General features: G+C 42.9%; 1 protein-coding gene across 4 annotated transcripts in view; it reads right to left on the minus strand.

Moving 5' to 3' along the window:
* LOC140463093 (microtubule cross-linking factor 2-like) overlaps positions 1-19692 on the minus strand; it is a 121816-nt gene that overhangs the window by 31943 nt on the left and 70181 nt on the right. For all 4 annotated transcript variants that reach the window (XM_072556807.1, XM_072556806.1, XM_072556808.1 and 1 more), the window contains 4 exons: positions 18909-19034; positions 11408-11638; positions 10600-10764; positions 9349-9516 (listed from right to left, as the gene is read on the minus strand). In XM_072556807.1, the coding sequence (XP_072412908.1) occupies positions 9349-9516; positions 10600-10764; positions 11408-11638; positions 18909-19034 (690 nt within the window). The remainder of the gene's footprint in view (positions 1-9348; positions 9517-10599; positions 10765-11407; positions 11639-18908; positions 19035-19692) is intronic.

Consider the following 19692-nt stretch of genomic DNA (forward strand, 5'->3'; position numbering starts at 1 on the left):
GGCGACAGGGGTATTGGTGTTGGCAATTTTTGTGTATTCCTCAAAGTGGGAATCCCGATCCTGAAAGAAGCACATGGGTATTGCACCAAGATATTGCTGACCTGTGAACAGGTCATTAGAAAGTGGGATGGGTTTGGGTTGAAAAGACAGAAAATTTGTTTGTTCAATAAAAGTAAATAAATGCAGCATTTTGTCACCTGATTCACACCTCCATGGGGAAATGGAAACCTGGCCTCATGAAAAAGACATGAAGCCACTATGGACTTCAGTAAGGCGTTCAACAAGATTCCCCATGGGAGACTGGTTAGCAAGGTTAGATCTCACGGAACAGAGGGAGAACTAGCTATTTGGATACAGTCCTGGCTCAAAGGTAGAAGACAGAGGGTGGTGGTGGAGGGTTGTTTTTCAGACTGGAGGCCTGTGACCAGTGGAGTGCCACAAGGATCGGTGCTGGGTCCTCTACTTTTTGTCATTTACATAAGTGATTTGGATGTGAGTATAAGAGGTATAGTTAGTAAGTTTGTAGATGAGCAGCAGAGGAAGTGACGGCAAACAGAGGGGCAGCCGGGAAGGAGAAGGGGGAGTATAAATACTCACCCTTTAATCACCAACGGTCATTTGAGTGGGAGCAGCAGCCGAGGAAAAGCGAACCCGGGAGACTACAGCTAAGGTAAGACAGTTTGTTTCAAAATTACTTACCTGTAGCGGGCAGCGGTGTTTTTTTTTCTCTCTCTCTTCACAAAAAGAGCGGGAGCAGCAGAGGAAGTGACGGCAAACAGAGGGGCAGCCTGGAAGGAGAACGGTGAGTATAAATACTCACCCTTTAATCACCAACGGTCATTTGAGTGGGAGCAGCGGCCGAGGAAAAGCGAACCCGGGAGACTACAGCTAAGGTAAGACAGTTTGTTTCAAAATTACTTACCTGTAGCGGGCAGTGGAAGTAAGGTTGGAGCGCATAGCTGGGCGGGAAGGCAAGTGATTAGTATTTGAGTGGGTGTGTTCTAGACCCCAGGTCCTACTTTCGTAGGGCCTCCCTCCCACCCTCCTCCTCTAACCTAACTTTAAAGTCCACAGGTTATTGACTCAGTGTTCTTGTTTTTGGAGACAAAGTGTACAGTCATGGCAGCGCAGGCGGTGGAATGTTCCTCCTGCAGGATGTTTGAGGTAGGGGTGACCACCGATACTCCTGCCGACTTCGTCTGCAGGAAATGCAGTCAGATCCTGTTCCTCACCGAACGAGTTAGGGAACTGGAACTGGAGCTGGATGAGCTGAGGATTATTCGAGAGGCTGAGAGGGTGATCGATAGAAGCTACAGGGACATAGTTACGCCGGAGAACAGAGGTAGCTGGGTAATAGTTAGAGGTGGGAAGGGGAAGAAGCAGGCAGTGCAGGGTTCCCCTGTGGTCGTTCCCCTAAAAAATAAGTATACAGCTTTGGAAACTGTTGGGGGGGACAGCCTTGCAGGTGTAAGCTGCAGTGAAGGGGTCTGTGGCTCTGAGACTCAGAAGGGAAAGGGGGAGAAGAGGAGAGCGCTAGTTATAGGGGACTCTCTAGTTAGAGGGACGGACAGGCGGTTCTGTGGACATGGGCGAGACTCTCGGATGGTTTGTTGCCTCCCGGGTGCTAGGGTCCGAGACATCTCGGACCGTGTCTTCAGAATCCTTAAGGGGGAGGGTGTGCAGCCAGAAGTCGTGGTACACATTGGCACCAATGACATAGGTAGGAAGAGGGGTGGTGAGGTCATTCAAGAGCTCAAGGAGTTAGGCTTGAAGCTAAAAGCTAGGACAGACAGAGTTGTCATCTCTGGGTTGTTGCCAGTGCCACGTGACAGAGAGGCAAAGAATAGGGAGAGAGTGCAGTTGAACACGTGGCTGCAAGGATGGTGTAGGAGGGAGGGCTTCAGATATTTGGACAATTGGACTGCATTCTGGGGAAGGTGGGACCTGTATAAACAGGACGGGTTGCACCTGAACCAGAAGGGCACCAATATCCTGGGGGGTAGGTTTGCTAGCACTCTTCGGGGGGGTTTAAATAATTTGGCAGGGGGATGGGATCCGGACTTGTAGTCCAGCAACTAAGCTAGCTGTGTGTCAGGATGCCCAAGACTGTAGGGAGGCTGTGGAGAAGGGAGCACTGACAGGGACTACTTGCGGACACAGAGATGGGCTCAAGTGCGTATACTTCAATGCAAGGAGTATCAGAAATAAGGTGGGTGAACTTAAGGCGTGGATCGGTACCTGGGACTACGATGTTGTGGCCATCACGGAAACATGGATAGATGAGGGACAGGAATGGCTGTTGGAGGTTCCTGGTTACAGATGTTTCAGTAAGATTAGGGAGGGTGGTAAAAAAGGAGGGGGGGGGGGGGTGGCATTGCTAATTAGAAATGGTATAACGGCTGCAGAAAGGAAGTTTGAGGGGGATCTGCCTCTGGAGGTAGTATGGGCTGAAGTCAGAAATAGGAAAGGTGCAGTCACCTTGTTGGGTGTTTATTATAGACCCCCCAATAGCAGCAGAGATGTGGAGAAACTAATTGGGAAACAGATTTTGGAAAGGTGCAGAAGCCACAGGGTCGTAGTCATGGGCGACTTCAACTTCCCAAATATTGATTGGAAGCTCTTTAGATCAAGTAGATTGGATGGGGCGGTGTTTGTGCAGTGTGTCCAGGAAGCTTTTCTAACGCAGTATGTAGAGTGTCCAACCAGAGGGGAGGCCATATTGGATTTGGTACTCGGTAATGAACCGGGACAAGTGGTGGGCTTGTTAGTGGGTGAACATTTTGGTGATGGTGACCACAATTCTGTGACTTTCACCTTGGTTATGGAGAGAGATAGGTGCGCACAACAAGGAAGTTTTTACAATTGGGGGAAGGGTAATTACGATGCTGTAAGACAGGATTTGAGGAGCATACGTTGGGAGCATAGGCTGTCAGGGAAGGATGTGGTGGAAATGTGGAACTTTTTCAAGGAGCAGATACGACGTGTCCTTGATATGTATGTACCGATCAGGCAGGAAAGAAATGGTCGTGTGAGGGAGCCTTGGTTGACGAGGGAGGTTGAATGTCTAGTAAAGAGGAAGAAGGAGGCTTACATAAGGTTGAGGAAACAGGGTTCAGACAGAGCAGTGGAGGGATACAGGATAGCCAGAAGGGACCTGAAGAAAGGGATTAGGAGAGCTAAGAGAGGGCATGAAAAATCCTTGGCGGATAGGATCAAGGATAACCCCAAGGCATTCTATGCGTATGTGAGAAACCTGAGAATGACGAGAACGAGGGTAGGTCCGATCAAGGACAGTGGTGGGAGACTGTGTATTGAGTCGGAAGAGATAGGAGAGGTCTTGAACAAGTACTTCTCTTCAGTATTTACGAACGAGAGGGACCGTATTGTTGAAGAGGAGAGTGTGAAACGGACTGATAAGCTAGAAGAGATACCTGTTAGGAAGGAAGATGTGTTGGACATTTTGAACAACTTGAGGATAGACAAGTCCCCCGGGCCTGACGGGATATATCCTAGGATTATGTGGGAAGCAAGAGAGGAAATTGCAGTACCGTTGGCAATGATCTTCTCGTCTTCACTGGCAACGGGGGTGGTACCAGGGGACTGGAGAGTAGCGAATGTTGTGCCCCTGTTCAAAAAAGGGAATAGGGATAACCCCGGGAATTACAGGCCAGTTAGTCTTACTTCTGTGGTAGGCAAAGTAATGGAAAGGGTACTGAGGGATAGGATTTACGAGTATCTGGAAAGACACTGCTTGATTAGGGACAGCCAGCACGGATTTGTGAAGGGTAGGTCTTGCCTTACAAGTCTTATTGAATTCTTTGAGGAGGTGACCAAGCATGTGGATGAGGGTAGAGCAGTGGATGTAGTGTACATGGATTTTAGTAAGGCATTTAGAACATAGAACATAGAACAATACAGCGCAGTACAGGCCCTTCGGCCCTCGATGTTGCGCCGATCAAAGCCCACCTAACCTACACTAACCCACTATCCTCCATATACCTATCCAATGCCCGCTTAAATACCCATAAAGAGGGAGAGTCCACTACTGCTACTGGCAGGGCATTCCATGATCTTACGACTCGCTGAGTGAAGAACCTACCCCTAACATCAGTAGGTTCCCCATGGTAGGCTTATGCGGAAAGTCAGGAGGCATGGGATAGAGGGAAATTTGGCCAATTGGATAGAAAACTAGCTAACCGGTCGAAGGCAGAGAGTGGTGGTAGATGGTAAATATTCAGCCTGGAGCCCAGTTACAAGTGGAGTTCCGCAGGGATCAGTTCTGGGTCCTCTGCTGTTTGTAATTTTTATTAATGACTTAGATGAGGGAGTCGAAGGGTGGGTCAGTAAATTTGCAGATGATACGAAGATAGGTGGAGTTGTGGACAGTGAAGAGGGCTGTTGTCGGCTGCAGAGGGACTTAGATATGATGCAGAGCTGGGCTGAGGAGTGGCAGATGGAGTTCAACCCTGCCAAGTGTGAGGTTGTCCATTTTGGAAGAACAAATAAGAATGCGGAATACATGGTTAATGGTAGGGTTCTTAGTCAGGTGGAGGAACAGAGGGATCTTGGGGTCTATGTACATAGATCTTTGAAGGTTGCCACTCAGGTGGATAGAGTTTGTAAGAAGGCCTATGGAGTATTATCGTTCATTAGCAGAGGGATTGAATTCAAGAGTCGTGAAGTGATGTTGCAGCTGTACAGGACTTTGGTTAGGCCACAGTTGGAGTACTGTGTGCAGTTCTGGTCGCCTCACTTTAGGAAAGATGTGGAAGCTTTGGAGAGGGTGCAGATAAGATTTACCAGGATGTTGCCTGGAATGGAGAGTAGGTCATATGAGGATAGGTTGAGAGTTCTCGGCCTTTTCTCGTTGGAACGGCGAAGGATGAGGGGTGACTTGATAGAGGTTTATAAGATGATCAGAGGAATAGATAGAGTAGACAGAAACTTTTTCCCCGGGTACAACAGAGTGTTACAAGGGGACATAAATTTAAGGTGAAGGGTGGAAGGTATAGGGGAGATGTCAGGGGTGGGTTCTTTACCCAGAGAGTGGTGGGGGCATGGAATGCGCTGCCCGTGGGAGTGGTAGAGTCAGAATCATTGGCGACCTTTAAGCGGCATTTGGATAGGTACATGGATAGGTGCTTAATCTAGGTTAGAAGTTCGGCACAACATCGTGGGCTGAAGGGCCTGTTCTGTGCTGTATTGTTCTATGTTCTATGTTCTATGATACCAAAATTGGAGGTGTAGTGGACAACAAAGAGGGTTACCTCAGATTACACCAGGATCTTGACCAGATGGGCCAATGGGCTGAGAAGTGGCAGATGGAGTTTAATTCAGATAAATGCAAAGTGCTGCATTTTGGAAAAGCAAATCTTAGCAGGACTTATATACTTAATGGTAAGGTCCTAGGGAGTATTGTTGCACAAAGAGATCCTGGAGTGCAGGTTCATAGTTCCTTGAAAGTAGAGCCACTGGTAGATAGGATAGTGAAGAAGGCATTTGGTATGCTTTCCTTTCTTGGTCAGAGTATGGAGTATAGGAGTTGTGAGGTCATGTTGTGTCTGTACAGGACATTGGTTAGGCCACTGTTAGAATATTGTATGCAATTCTGGTCTCCTTCCTATCGGAAAGATGTTGTGAAACTTGAAAGGGTTCAGAAAAGATTTACAAGGATGTTGTCAGGGTTGGAGGATTTGAGGTATCCGGAGAGGCTTAACAGGCTGTGGCTGTTTTCCCTGGTGTGTCGGAGGCTGAGGGGCAATCTTACAGAAGTTTACAAGATTATGAAGGGCAAGGATAGGGTAAATAGGCAAAGTCTTTTCCCTGTGGTCGGGGAGTCCAGAACTAGAGGGCATAGATTTAGGGTAAGAGGGGAAAGATACAAAAGAGAGCTAAGGGGCAACGTTTTCACACAGAGTGGTACGTGTACAGAATGAGCTGCCAGGTGAAGTGGTGGAGGCTGATACAATTGCAACATTTAAGAGGTATTTGAATGGGTATATGAATAGGAAGGGTTTGGAGGGATACGGGCCGGGTGCTGACAGGTGGGACTAGATTGGATTGGGATATCTGGTTGGTATGGATGGGTTGGACTGAAAGGTCTGTTTCCATGCTGTATTCTTTATGCCTTTAAGAAGGACTTACTCTGTGCTGGTTCCCTTGAGGGAGGATGTTGTCAATCAGGTGCTGAGGTGTCTTCTCAATGGAAAGCAGAGTAAATAGCTTAATATTTTTAAAAAATTGGATAAAGGAAACATGAGTAGGTGGAGTCAGACTCACACAGACCTAGAATTTTGCTTTAGTTGTTGAAGTTGGAATTTTTGGATTGGAGGCTGGTGGATACAGCTCTCTTTCTGCAATGGCAAAAAAACCCGGGAGTTTTCTCTCTGCTCTTAGATTCATTTTTTTGGTTTTTCATTTCTGCTGGACTAGAGGAGATAACAAGTAAGGGAATTCTGGTTTTCTGGATTTGCCTTTGCGGCAAACGTATTTACAGACTGCCTCTATGTTGAAACTGTTGATGAGTAGTAGTTAAATAATACTTATTTTAAATTAAGTATTTTAAGAGAGTTTAAATTATTTCAATTCTTCTTTTTGGTTTGTCTTTTAACTGTAGCGTAAGAAATAAAGTGTAATTTGCTTAAAGCCTAGTAGTTTGACCAATTAAATCATATTTGGAACACGTGCCTTTAAGAAAGTTAAAAACTCAGGGTCTCAGTTATCTCCTTGATATATTTTTTGGTTTAGTCTAGTCCATAATACCACTCTGCTATGTGTGACAAAGTCAAGATTAACAGAAGAATTGTGAAGTCATACTGATCAGGAAAAGGTGGACAGACTGGATCTCTTTTCACTAGTAAAGCAAAGTCTGAGGAGTGACCTAACAAACATCTATAAAACCATGAAGGACTTTGATAGAATAGGCTCTGTCCAACCTTGCCTCACTAAACAATTTGTCTCAGGATATTTGGTCAATTTCTCCAGTGCATCTTGTGAATGGTACAAGATGCACTTCAGAAATTCAAAAGATCCTTAGACAGTACCTTCCAAACCCATGATTAATAATATCCAGAAAGACAATGACAGCAGATACATGGGACCATCACTAGCCCAAGTTCCCCACTAAACCACTCACCAACCTGACTCGGAAATACATCACTGTTCCTTTAGTGATATTGAGTCAAAATCCTGGCACTCCCTTGGCATTGTTAGTCTCCTTACAGCACATCGTCTGTAGCAGTCCAAGAAGGCAGCTCACCATCACCTTCTCTAGGGAAACTAGGAACAGGCAATAAATGCTAGGCCAGACAGCAATGCCGGTGTCTTAGGAGTGAATAGAAAGAAATCTTCCCATTTCAGTTATTAGTTTATAAAACCTTCTCTGAACAGCCTCCCAAGGCATTTACATATGAGGTACGATGACCAATACAGAACACCTCCTAAATCTACTCTGTCAAGCTTACTAAGAATTTTTTATGTTTCAATAAAGTCTCCTCTCATTCTTCTAAACTCCAATGAATACAAGCCCATCGATCGCTCCTCATAAGGCAATCACTCCATACCTAGAATCAACCTAGTGACTCTTTTCTGGACTGGCTCCAACGCCAATCTACATTTCGTTAGATAAAGGGTCTAAAACTGTTCACAGTATCTTGATTTTTTTTTAAAAAGTCCATTCATCTATGGGATGTGGGTGTCACTGGCTAGGCCATCCCTAAATTGTCCAGAGGGCAATTAAGAGTCAACCACATTGCTGGGTCATCTAGGCCACACCAGGTAAGGATGGCAGCTTCCTTCTCTGTAGGACATCAGTGAACCAGGGTTTTCCTGACAATCAACAATGGATTAATGGTCATCATTAGATTCTTAATCCTGGATCTTTTATTGAATTCCAATTCACCATCTGCCACAGCAGGATCAAACCTGTCCCCCCCGAACCTTTCCTGGATCTGTAAATTAACAGTCTGAAGATAGCATCACTAGTCTGTTGCCTATGTAACTTGATGAATCAGATTTGATGCACATGTGCATAATTTCAAAATATGCCAATGATTCAAAATGAAAACATTGTGAAATGTCAGGAGTGTAATGCATAACTTCAAAATTGTATATACAGGATGGCACAATGTGTGGACAAGTGGCAAGTAAACTTTAATACAAAAAGAGCGAAGTGGTTAATTTTGGTACAAAGAACAGAGATACCAACTCAGTTGGTTATAGAAGCAGAGAAACTTAAATGGTAAGTACACAAGTCATTGAAGATAGCTGGACAGGTTAAAAGAAATGTGTACAAAGTATACACATCCTGCACTCTATCAATAGGTGCAGTGTACAATAACAAAGAGATTATGTTGAACTTGTATAAGACAATAGGATATCCGCGGCTGGAGTACTGTGTCCAGTTCCAGGAGTCTTGCTCTAGGAAGAATATGAAGCAATTAGAGAGGCTGTATAAAAGTTCATGTGAATGGTTCCAGGGCTGAGGAACCTCAGTTGTGACATTAGATTGGAGAATTCAGAACGGTTTCCTTGAAGAAAAGACTGACAGTGCATTTGGTAAATGTGTTCAAAATCATGAGGGGTCTAAACAGCAAGGTTTCTTCACATTTTTCCAGGGGATATTGGCGTCACTGGCAAAGCCAGTATTTATTGTCCATCCCTAATTGGCCTTCAGTTGACTGGCTTGAAGGCAGGCTCAGAGGTCAAATAAGATTCAATACAGTGCTGTTGATCTGGAGTCATACATGTGGCAGACTAGGCCTAATTGGTCAAATGTCCTTTCCTAAAGGGGATTTGGGCTTTAACAATTGTTAATGGTTCCATGGTTTTCAGATTCATTCATTAAATTCAAACTTCATAGTTTGCTGTGGTGGAATCTGAACCAATATTCCCACAGCAATAGTCCAGGACTCTGGATTACTAGTCCAGTGACACCACCGCCACTATGTCACTACCTTTCTCATGAGTGATCTGAAAGAAACAAATCTCACTCATGAAAGAATTAAAAACAAGAGGGCACAGATTTAAAGTAATTGGTAAAAGAAGCAAAAAGATTCTTCACAAAGCAGGTAGTTAAATTCTGAATCACACTGTCAGACTGTGTGATGCAGGCAGGTTCCAGTGAATTTTCAAAACAGAATTAGACCATTATCTTAAAATGAAGAGTGTGCAGGGTTGCAGGGAGAAGATTGAAGTATAGCACTAAATGAACCTTAACACAATGCTACAAATGTACCTTAATACCCTTTGATATTAAAGAGCACAATCTAGCCTGGGACTAGTGACAATATGCTAAGGATAACTGTGAATTATTGCTGACACCGAATAACTGCCTCAAATTCTGCTTACTTGTGCAACACGACTTTTGAGCTCCACTTTTTCTATCTCCCAGGCTGACTTGGCGTTTGCAAACTCGTGTTGAAGATCATTTGTTCGCCTTCTTTCCTCCTTTAGTTCTGTGCAAAGGTCCTTTAAAATCATTTTAATGTCTCCCACAACTCTACTATATTCATTTGACTGCAAAATATAAACCAAGCATACAATATCATTGTTAAAAAGCAACATGAAAATCCTTGCTGTAATGGATGTCACCCTAACAAAATTGACAATTAATTCTGAGCTTGACAAATACCAATAGATTGATGAAACAGAAATATCAGTAATATTGTCTCACTTTAGTTTAACAATTGTTATTATAAATTGGCCTTCTTTTAAAAAAAAGACATATGCCAAGTTACAACAACACCATAATAACAACAAACAACATACACTTAAGAATGGATCTTTGAAAGAACCATATTTAAATCATTTCTTCTTCCAGAAAATATTTGGCAAATTTCCGCATCAAGTTTACCTTACCTCCCCAGAAATTCAGTAGAAGGGTAACAGGGTAAGGAAGGATTCAATTATGCAGAAAATTGTTGCTGTAAATCTATTCAGGCAGAAATTGAATTTAACACAGTAACGCAAAAAGCTAGCCATGGAATCAAACTAAAAAATACAATACCAAAATGGCCAAGAAATACTTGCGAAAGGTACAACAGCAGATGGGGCAAACAGACTGACTCTCACAGGAATCAATGGCCGGACTTCTGCTGTTGCTAATCCATGCAAATCATTTGAATTCTAAAGTTAAATGCAAATTTTAAAATTTGGTGACATCGTCAAAAGAAAATGATGTAGTAGCAAAAAGGCATGCAAAACAATTTAAACCACTTAGGTAAATGGTAATCAAATGATAACCCACCAAAGATGTCCACTGCACAGATGTCACTCAGATGGTGCAATGATCTAGTATTCTGCAGCTTAAACAGGTTAAAGTTCCAGTGTGTCTTTACACACACACACTTTTTAACAATATAAAAATCTTGCAAATGAGTCTATCACCATAATGATATATTATACTTGAAAAGAGTATAAAAATTGTGATGGTAACACTGAATAATTACTTAATTCAGAAATCTCTCGAGTAAAGTCTTTAATTGAGATAAATCTTGTACTTTAATAGACAGTTGTTTTGGCAACTTATTTCAGACAGTATGAAACAGATATGAATATCCAGAAGCAATGCAGTAATTGGCTATTTAAACAATGGCATACCTGCTTTGCACATGATGTAGGAGGAGATTTCTCCACTGGAACAGTCAAAGCCTCCTCAAGGATATTGTGAGATTGGTCATCTGTTTTCACAGTCTTATTGTCCACTTGGCGAGGGGTCAGCTCCTCCTCTTCAATAAGCAAATATAAATCTTTCACACTGTTAACCTGCCAAATGCATTGAAGCACAAGAAATGTTTCTCTAAATTTCATTCATGGTCACAGTGTGCACAACAACAGTGAATTTTTAGTTTTGGTACACAAATGTTCAATTCTAAAAATTATTACAACCCACTGATAGAAACAGATATCAACTCTTGGTATATAACACTACTAACTATAACTCTAATCTCCTTATTAATTCCTCTTCACACACGCACACACACAAAACAAAAGGGAAAACAGATTATTGGTGGAAATAGAAAACAAGTGGAAAGGCAATGCAATGGTCTTTGCTTCAGAGTTTTGATATTGAGATGACTGTTTTTCAACGAGCCAAGTCCTCAGTGTTTCAAACCTCCTCAGCATCTTCTATGTTTCAATAAGATTGCCTCTTACTTGCTGAAACTTTCCAAGACCATGTGCCTAATAAGACCATGAGTCTTATACATTGTTCCTGCAATCTACTCTGAAGTTCTAATGTATATGCATTTTACATACATATACTAATCAGATGAATTTATTTCCATTAACATGTGCTCATTGCAGCTATTTTATACATTTAACTCTGCACTACTTTATTGTTTTGAGTCCTCAAATAGACAATAGTGGGCCAGACTAACAGATCTGTTAAAAATGTTGAATACTGCACCTCTAGTAAATCATCACCATCATTATCCATCTTCTTGCCACATTTCCAGTGTTTCAGGAACCATTTCAGTTTCATGTAGAGAAGGAAGAGGTTTTGTTTGAATTGATCTGCTTCCTTCACAAACAGGTTTTTCTCTTGACTCCAGAATTTCTGCTCAAGTCTGGTTTGCAAATTCAGGCTCTGCAGCTCAAAATCTCTTCGCACAAGAGCCTTTTGTTGTTCCTCTTTAAGCTATGGAGAGAAATTAAAGAATCAATGAAAAATATAAAAGACTTAATTTAGATGAGCACTGAACTAGGCCATGTGTGTCTTCTATCAGAAATTCATGAGTATGTGTCATGCTTCATTGTGCACTCACCCTTACCATACAAAACAGCTGTTCAAACTGATATATGTTGTTATTCTTGTCAAACCCCATAGTACTCGCTTAAGTACCTCAGCAAAGAAAATTAATAACCGTTTTCAGTTCCTCTGATCATTGGATACAGTGTTGAATTTGCTAGTACTGAGTTGCGAATGTGATATGTGCCTCAAGGCATTCTCAATGCTTAAATGTAAATAGGAAGACAGCAAGACAGGCCAAAGGTGATTCAATTTCCCTAGCTTCTCCCTGAAGGCGCTGTACAAAATCTGCAAATTGTGCAAATGCATAAATATAGAACACAGAACATAGAAAAATACAGCGCAGAACAGGCCCTTTGGCCCTCGATGTTGCGCTGATCCAAGCCCACCTAAACTACACTAGTCCAATATCCTCCATATGCCTATCCAATGCCCATAAAGAGGAAGAGTCCAACACTGCTCCTGGCAGGGCATTCCATGAACTCACGACTCGCTGAGTAAAGAACCTACCCCTAACATCTGTCCTATACCTACCACCCCTTAATTTAAAACTATGCCCCCTCGTAATAGCTGACTCCATACGTGGAAAAAGGTTCTCATGGTCAACCCTATCTAAACCCCTAATCATCTTGTACACCTCTATCAAGTCACCCCTAAACCTTCTTTTCTCCAATGAAAACATCCCTAAGTGCCTCAGCCTTTCCTCATATGATCTTCCTACCATACCAGGCAACATCCTGGTAAACCTCTTCTGCACCCGTTCCAGTGCCTCCACATCCTTCCTATAGTATGGCGACCAAAACTGCACACAATACTCCAGATGCGGCTGCACCAGAGTCTTATACAACTGCAACATGACCTCAGGACTCCGGAACTCAATTCCTCTACCAATAAAAGCCAGTATGCCATATGCCTTCTTCACTGCACTACTTACCTGGGTGGCAACTTTCAGAGATCTGTGTACATGGACACCAAGATCCCTCTGCTCATCTACACCACCAAGTATCCGACCATTAGCCCAGTACCCCATCTTCTTGTTACTCTTACCAAAGTGAATCACCTCACACTTAGCTACATTGAACTCCATTTGCCACATTTCTGCCCAGCTCTACAGCTTATCTATATCCTGCTGTAACCTGACACATCCTTCCTCACTGTCAACAACTCCACCGACTTTCGTATCATCCGCAAACTTGCTCACTCAACCTTCTAGCCCCTCCTCCAGGTCATTTATAAAAATGACAAACAGCAATGGTCCCAAAACAGATCCTTGTGGAACACCGCTAGTAACTGCGCTCCAAGATGAACCTTTACCATCAACTACTACCCTCTGTCTTCTTTCAGCCAGTCAATTCCTAATCCAAACCTCCAACTCACCCTCAATGCCATACCTCCGTATTTTTTGCAGTAGCCTACCATGGGGAACCTTATCAAACGCCTTGCTAAAATCCATATACACCACATCTGCGGATTTACCCTGGTCCACCTCCTTAGTCACCTTCTCGAAGAATTCAATAAGGTTTGTGAGGCACGATCTGCCCTTCACAAAACCATGCTGACTATCCTTGATTACATTATTCCTATCCAGATGTTCATAAATCCTATCCCTTACAATTCTCTCTAAGACTTTGCCCACAACAGAAGTGAGGCTCACCGGCCTATAGTTACTAGGGTTATCCCTACTCCCCTTCTTGAACAAGGGAACCACATTTGTTATCCTCCATTCTTCTGGCACTATTCCAGTAGACGAGGACATAAAAATCAAGGCCAATGGCTCTGCAATCTCCTCCCTTGCTTCCCAGAGAATCCTAGGATAAATGCCATCAGGCCCAGGGGACTTATCTATTTTCACCCTTACCAGAATTTCCAACACCTCTTCCCTACATACCTCAAAGCCGTCCATTCTAATTAATTGTGACTCAGTATTCACATCGGCAACAATGTCCTGTTCCCGAGTGAATACTGACGAAAAGTATTCATTCAGTGTCTCTTCAGCCTCCACACGCAACTTCCCACTACTATCCTTGACAGGACCTATTCCTACCCTAGTCATTCTTTTATTCCTGACATACCTATAGAAAGTCTTTGGGTTTTCCCTAATCCTACCAACTAAGGACTTTTCGTGTCCCCTCCTTGCTGCTCTTAGCTCTCTTCAGATCCTTCCTGGCTACCTTATAACTCTCAATCGCCCCAATTGAACATTCACGCCTCATCTTTACATAGGCTACCCTCTTCCCTTTAACAAGGGATTCCAATTCCTTATTAAACCACGGCTCCCTCACATGACCCTTTCCTCCCTGCCTGACAGGTACATACTTATCAAGGACACTCAATAGTTGCTCCTTGAACAAGCTCCACATATCAATTGCGCCCTTGCCTTGAAGCCTACTTTTCCAAGCCACGCATCCTAAGTCGTGCCTCACCGCATCATAATTTCCCTGCCCCCAGCTATAACTCTTGCCCTGCAGTGCACACTTATCCCTCTCCATCACGAGAGTAAAAGTCACCGAATTGTGGTCACTGTCCCCAAAGTGCTCACCTACCTCCAATTCTAACATCTGGCCTGGTTCGTTACCCAGAACCAAATCCAGTATGGCCTCACCTCTTGTTGGCCTGTCTACATATTGTGTCAGGAAACCCTCCTGCACACATTGGGCAAACACCGACCCATCTCACGAACTCGAGCTATAGTTTTCCCAGTCAATATCAGGAAAGTTAAAGACCCCATAACAACCACCCTATTACTTTCACTCTTTTCCTGAATCATCCTCGCAATCCTTTCTTCTACGTCTCTCGGACTATTAGGAGGCCTGTAGAAAACTCCTAACAGGGTGACCTCACCTTTCCTATTCCTAACCTCAGCCCAAACTACCTCAGATGGCGAGTCTTCATCCATCGTCCTTTCCACCGCTGTAATACTATCTTTGACAAGCAGTGCCACACCTCCCCCTCTTTTACCCCCACCTCTGACCCTACTAAAAACACTTAAACCCTGGAACCTGCAACAGCCAATCCTGTCCCTGTGCTACCCATGTCTCCATAACAGCCACAACATTGAAATCCCAGGTACCAACCCACGCTGCAAGTTCACCTACCTTATTTCGTATACTTCTTGCATTGAAGTATACACAGTTCAAGCCACTTTCCTGTTTACAGGCACCCTCCTTTGAGATTGATGCCATGTTCCTAACCTCCCTACACTCCAGGTCCTGCATCCTAAAGCTACAGTCTAGGTTCCCATGCCCCTGCAGAGTTAGTTTAAACCCCGCCCAAGAGCACTAGCAAACCTCCCCCCAAGGATACTGGTGCCCTTCAGGTTCAGGTGTAGACCATCCTGTTTATAGAGGTCCCACCTTGCCCAGAAAGAACCCCAATTATCCATATACTGGAATCCCTCCCTCCTGCACCATCCCTGTAGCCACGCATTTAACTGTTCTCTCTCCCTATTCCTCGAGTCTCTATCATGTGGCACAGGTAACAAACCAGAGACAACAACTCTGTTTGTTCTAACTCTGAGCTTCCAACCTAGCTCCCTGTTTTTTTTTTCCCCAATGATTTTCTCCCTGCTCATTATTCAAACAAAGGGTGTCTGCAGGCCTATGATGCCTCAATCAAATGCCCATTTTTTGACAGTTTCAACTAGAAAGGCTCAGCATTTAGGGAGAATCCCTGGAAGACCAGTCTTCAACAATAGCCCCAATCCAAACTTGCTTTATCCATGCTAACACTGTTAGTGCTTTACTAATAGGTCATTGAACAGAGAGCAAATATTGAACTTTTCCAGTTTCATAGCACTCCAATCAATGCAAAACTGTCATTCTCTACTGCATGCAGTCAAATCACAGAATCTCAGAATCATACAGTACAAACGAAGCCTTTCGGCCCATTGAATCTGTACCATCAAAAATACAACACTACCCATCCTAGTCCCATTTTCTTGCACTAGCTCAGAGTCCTGAATGTTGTGACCCTTTAGGTGCTCATCCAAGTACTTTTCAAAAAGGCTGAGAAGTGTCCGGCCTCAATGACCCTCTCATGCAATGCATTCCATACCGCCACCATCCTCTGGAAAAGGTTTTTCCTTTCATCTCCTTAAAACCCTTCACATTAAAATTACACCTCCTTGTTATTGAACCTTCAACCTAAGGGATCAATTGCTTTCTATTCACCTTGTCTATGCCTCTCAAAGTCTTATAAACCTCAATCAGGTCACCTCACAACTTTCTTGCTCCAACAAAAACAACCTGAGCTTATACAGTCTCTCTTCACAGCTGAACTGCTCCATCCCAGGCAACATCTTGATGAATCTCCTTTGCACCCTCTCCAATGCAATCACATCCTTCTGATAGTGCAGTGACCAGAAGTCCAGACTGTACTCCAGCTGTGGCCGAACTGAAGTTCTGTACAGTGTCAACACGACCACCCATACGCCTTCTCAATTACCCTATTAACCTGTCCTGCCAACTTCAGGGAACTATGGCAAAGCACCCCAAGATCACACTGTCCCTCTGAGCTTCCAAGTGCCTTGCCAGTCATCGTGTACTCCTCTGTCTTGTTCGTTCTTCCAAAGTGCATCACCACATCCATCAGATTTAAATTCCATCTGCCACTGATCTGTCCATCTGACTCATCCATTCATATTCTCCTGTAACCCAACATCTTTCTCCTCACTGTCAACCACTTGGCCAATTCCTGTGTCATCTGCAAACTTACATATCATCCACCACTACATTCTCATTTACATCATTTATGAATATGACCAACAATAAGGACCCAGCACTGGTCCCGGTGGTATGCCGACACACACCAGACTCCAGTTACACAAACAAACAGTCTTCTACCACCACCCTCTGTCTCCTGTCATTCACCCTTACCTTAGTCACTTGGTCACCTCAAAAAGATTTGTTAGGCATGACTTCCCTCTAATAAAGCAATATTGAATATTCCTGATCAATTAACTTTCTCCTTCACTATTTTCTCCAATAGTTTTCCTACCATTGATGTTAGATTTACTGGTCTATAGTTCCCGACTGATCTCTACCACCTTCTTCCAAAGTGGAACCACACAAACTGTCCTCTAGTCCTCTGGCACTTCTGTTATGACTTGAGATGATATAAAAATTTGGTTCAGGGCCCCTGTAATTTCCTCCCTCCTCTCTCACAGCAACCTGAGACACTACTCATCTGGACCTGGGAGTTTGTCAACTTTTAATCTACCAGAACCTCAAATATCTCCTCACTTCTTATATCAATTTGCTCAAGGACCTCCAGTCCATCTTCCCAAATTCTGTATCTGCATCATCCTTCTCCCAAGTAAATACTGATGTGAAGTGCTCATTTAACACTCTACCAATGTCCCTGGCTTCATGCACAAATTGTCTCCTCTGTCCACAACTGGCCCTACTCTTTCCCTTGGTATACTTGTACAATACCTTTAGGATTCTCCCTAATTTTGTCCACCAGCATTTCTCATGTTTTATCTTATAAGCCTCTAAAGTCAACCAAAATTACTAAGTATGGTTTAAGTAAAAAATGATAAAAAGGTATAAGTATACACACTGATTTCTCTGGAAATTTGAACTTGATCGGCTAGTTATCCATATTGATTTTTAATAATCTGTTTTTAAATGGCATTGGATAGACCAAGCAATGATCATTGCAAGTTACTGAATTCCATTTTCTGCAGGAATCAGTCAACAGAAGTCCACTTTGATAAACAAACCATTTCTCAAAATCAGAACTGAACTTAAGCAGATTTATCCAGTATTTCTTTTTTGCTTATGAAAGGGCATTTCTGCATTTCTCAGGTGGTCACAAGGGTGGCTATTCCGTTCAATGGGGAAGACAGGATTCAGCAGTACTCCTTCCATTAAAGAAATTAAACTGCTTGATCTTAGATTTAGTTTGCCTCTAATACGACAAGTTTCCAATGAAACTATGGAGATGTGAACTATTTCCTTCGACTAACAATCGCTAATTTTGTCTCTCAGAAGAAAGAGACAGAGACAGGCAGATAGAGAACAGATTAACACAAACTCTGGTAACCAATGGTTAAGGGAATGAAGTAAAGGTAGAAAAAAGTAGTTATTTTAGAGTCATAGAGCTGTACAGCATGAAAACAGACCCTTCGCTCCAGACCACATATCCCAACCTAATCTAGTCCTATTTGCCAGCTTTTGACCCATCTTCCTCTAAACCCTCCCTTTTCATATCCCATCCAGATGGCTTTTAAAAGTTGAAATTATACCAGCCTCTACCACTTCCCCTGGCAGCTCATTCCATACACACACCACCCTTTTAAAATCTTTCCCCTCTCACCTTCAACCTATGCCCTCTAGTTTTGATCTCCCCCTTACTGGGGAAAAGACCCTATCTATTCATCTATCCATGCCCCTCATGATTTTATAAGCCTATATAAGATGACACCTCAGTCTCTGAGGCTCCTGAGAAACAAATACATTTTAAACATGCACATGCTTGTTTGGCTTACTATTTAGCCTATTTAACATGAACAATCAAAGTGGTAGATAGTTGTCTATGTACTATGGAATGGTCCAGTAAAATGCCCTGCAGCGTGATTTTCCATCTGTGCCAGTGCCTGTTTCTCAAGTAAAGACCTTTAAAAGTAAAGGTAGATTCACCACAGTCCTACAAGACCATATGAATGTTTTGTCACTCGAGAGAGAACTGATAGTGGCTTAACCTGAGAGATACCATGCTTCAGGTGAGGGGAAACATTGTGAAGGAGAATCTTTCATGGTAACTACAGCCAGCTGGTAATCTCAATTCAACCTTCATGGTAATCTTAACCCATGCTGTTGATATTGCTCTGCATTCCAAACCAGCTTTCCAGCCAACTGAACTGACCAACAGCCAACTTTAAAAGTCATACCATGTTGAAACTATTGAGTAAAAGTACGATGACATTTTGTCTGAGCAGGAACTTCCTACTTTTTTTGGTTCAATGTTGGACAGACATAAGAAAACTGAGTAAAATTATTCACCAAACTCCTCAAGAATGAGCAGCTGCAATTTTCAATTAGTAACATTTAACATTACAATTAGCAACATTTAACATTACTTTTCTATAGCATATTTGAGTGTCAATTTAAAACTCAAAATTCTGTGAGAAACGATCAATTGTTCCTCTTCAACTGACCTGTGACATTTTCTGTTGAAATCTCATTGCATCTTCATTTCGAAGCTCTCTTTCCTGAACAAGCTGTTCTTGCAGTCCTCGGATAGTCTCCTTAGCTTCAGATAAATCAAGTTGTAGTTCCTTGACCTGGTTAAACAAGTCATAAGTTGTAGTTGGGTTATGAAGAAAATTTCAGACTGCTTTTCCTCTTGATTCACCAAATACTTCTCAGATTGCTTAATACCTGCCCGCAGTGGAGAGGGTAGGATACTGTCACCCATAGGAAGTACTGTAGACACTGCAAGCAGCTTATAAGAATGACGGTACGAGATAAACCTTTCTGTTTAATGAACAATTAACAACTATGGCAGCATCCCAGCAACACTGAGTATTCTAACTTGAGATATGAAAAGCCAACTTTTTTTTATCTGGGTGCAGAGTCATGTTTTGGTGTGAAAATGGCTACATTTTGATTTTGTTTCAGAGGAAAACTGATTTTCCCGTCCCTGCGCTATCTTCCTTGAGCCAATTTACAAGTTGGAAACACCTAGCGTGCAAAAGGCACACCACCCCCTGCTGAGGTCAGATGCCCCATTTTAAACAGGGGCCAAAATCAGGTTTTCCTCCTCCACCCATATTTTTGTCCACTCTTCGAGGGTTTTAGAAGCAGATTAAAGTATGTCAGGCTTGATAGTTTGTGAAGAGAACGCAAAGCCAACTGAGGGACAGGAAACATTCTGAAAGACAAGTGTAAAATACTTTGAGACCTTCACTGCCACTATTAGCAGCAATACTGTAATCAAGC

This window comes from Chiloscyllium punctatum, chromosome 37 (assembly GCF_047496795.1).
Source record: "Chiloscyllium punctatum isolate Juve2018m chromosome 37, sChiPun1.3, whole genome shotgun sequence".
NCBI classification, from domain to species: domain Eukaryota; kingdom Metazoa; phylum Chordata; class Chondrichthyes; order Orectolobiformes; family Hemiscylliidae; genus Chiloscyllium; species Chiloscyllium punctatum.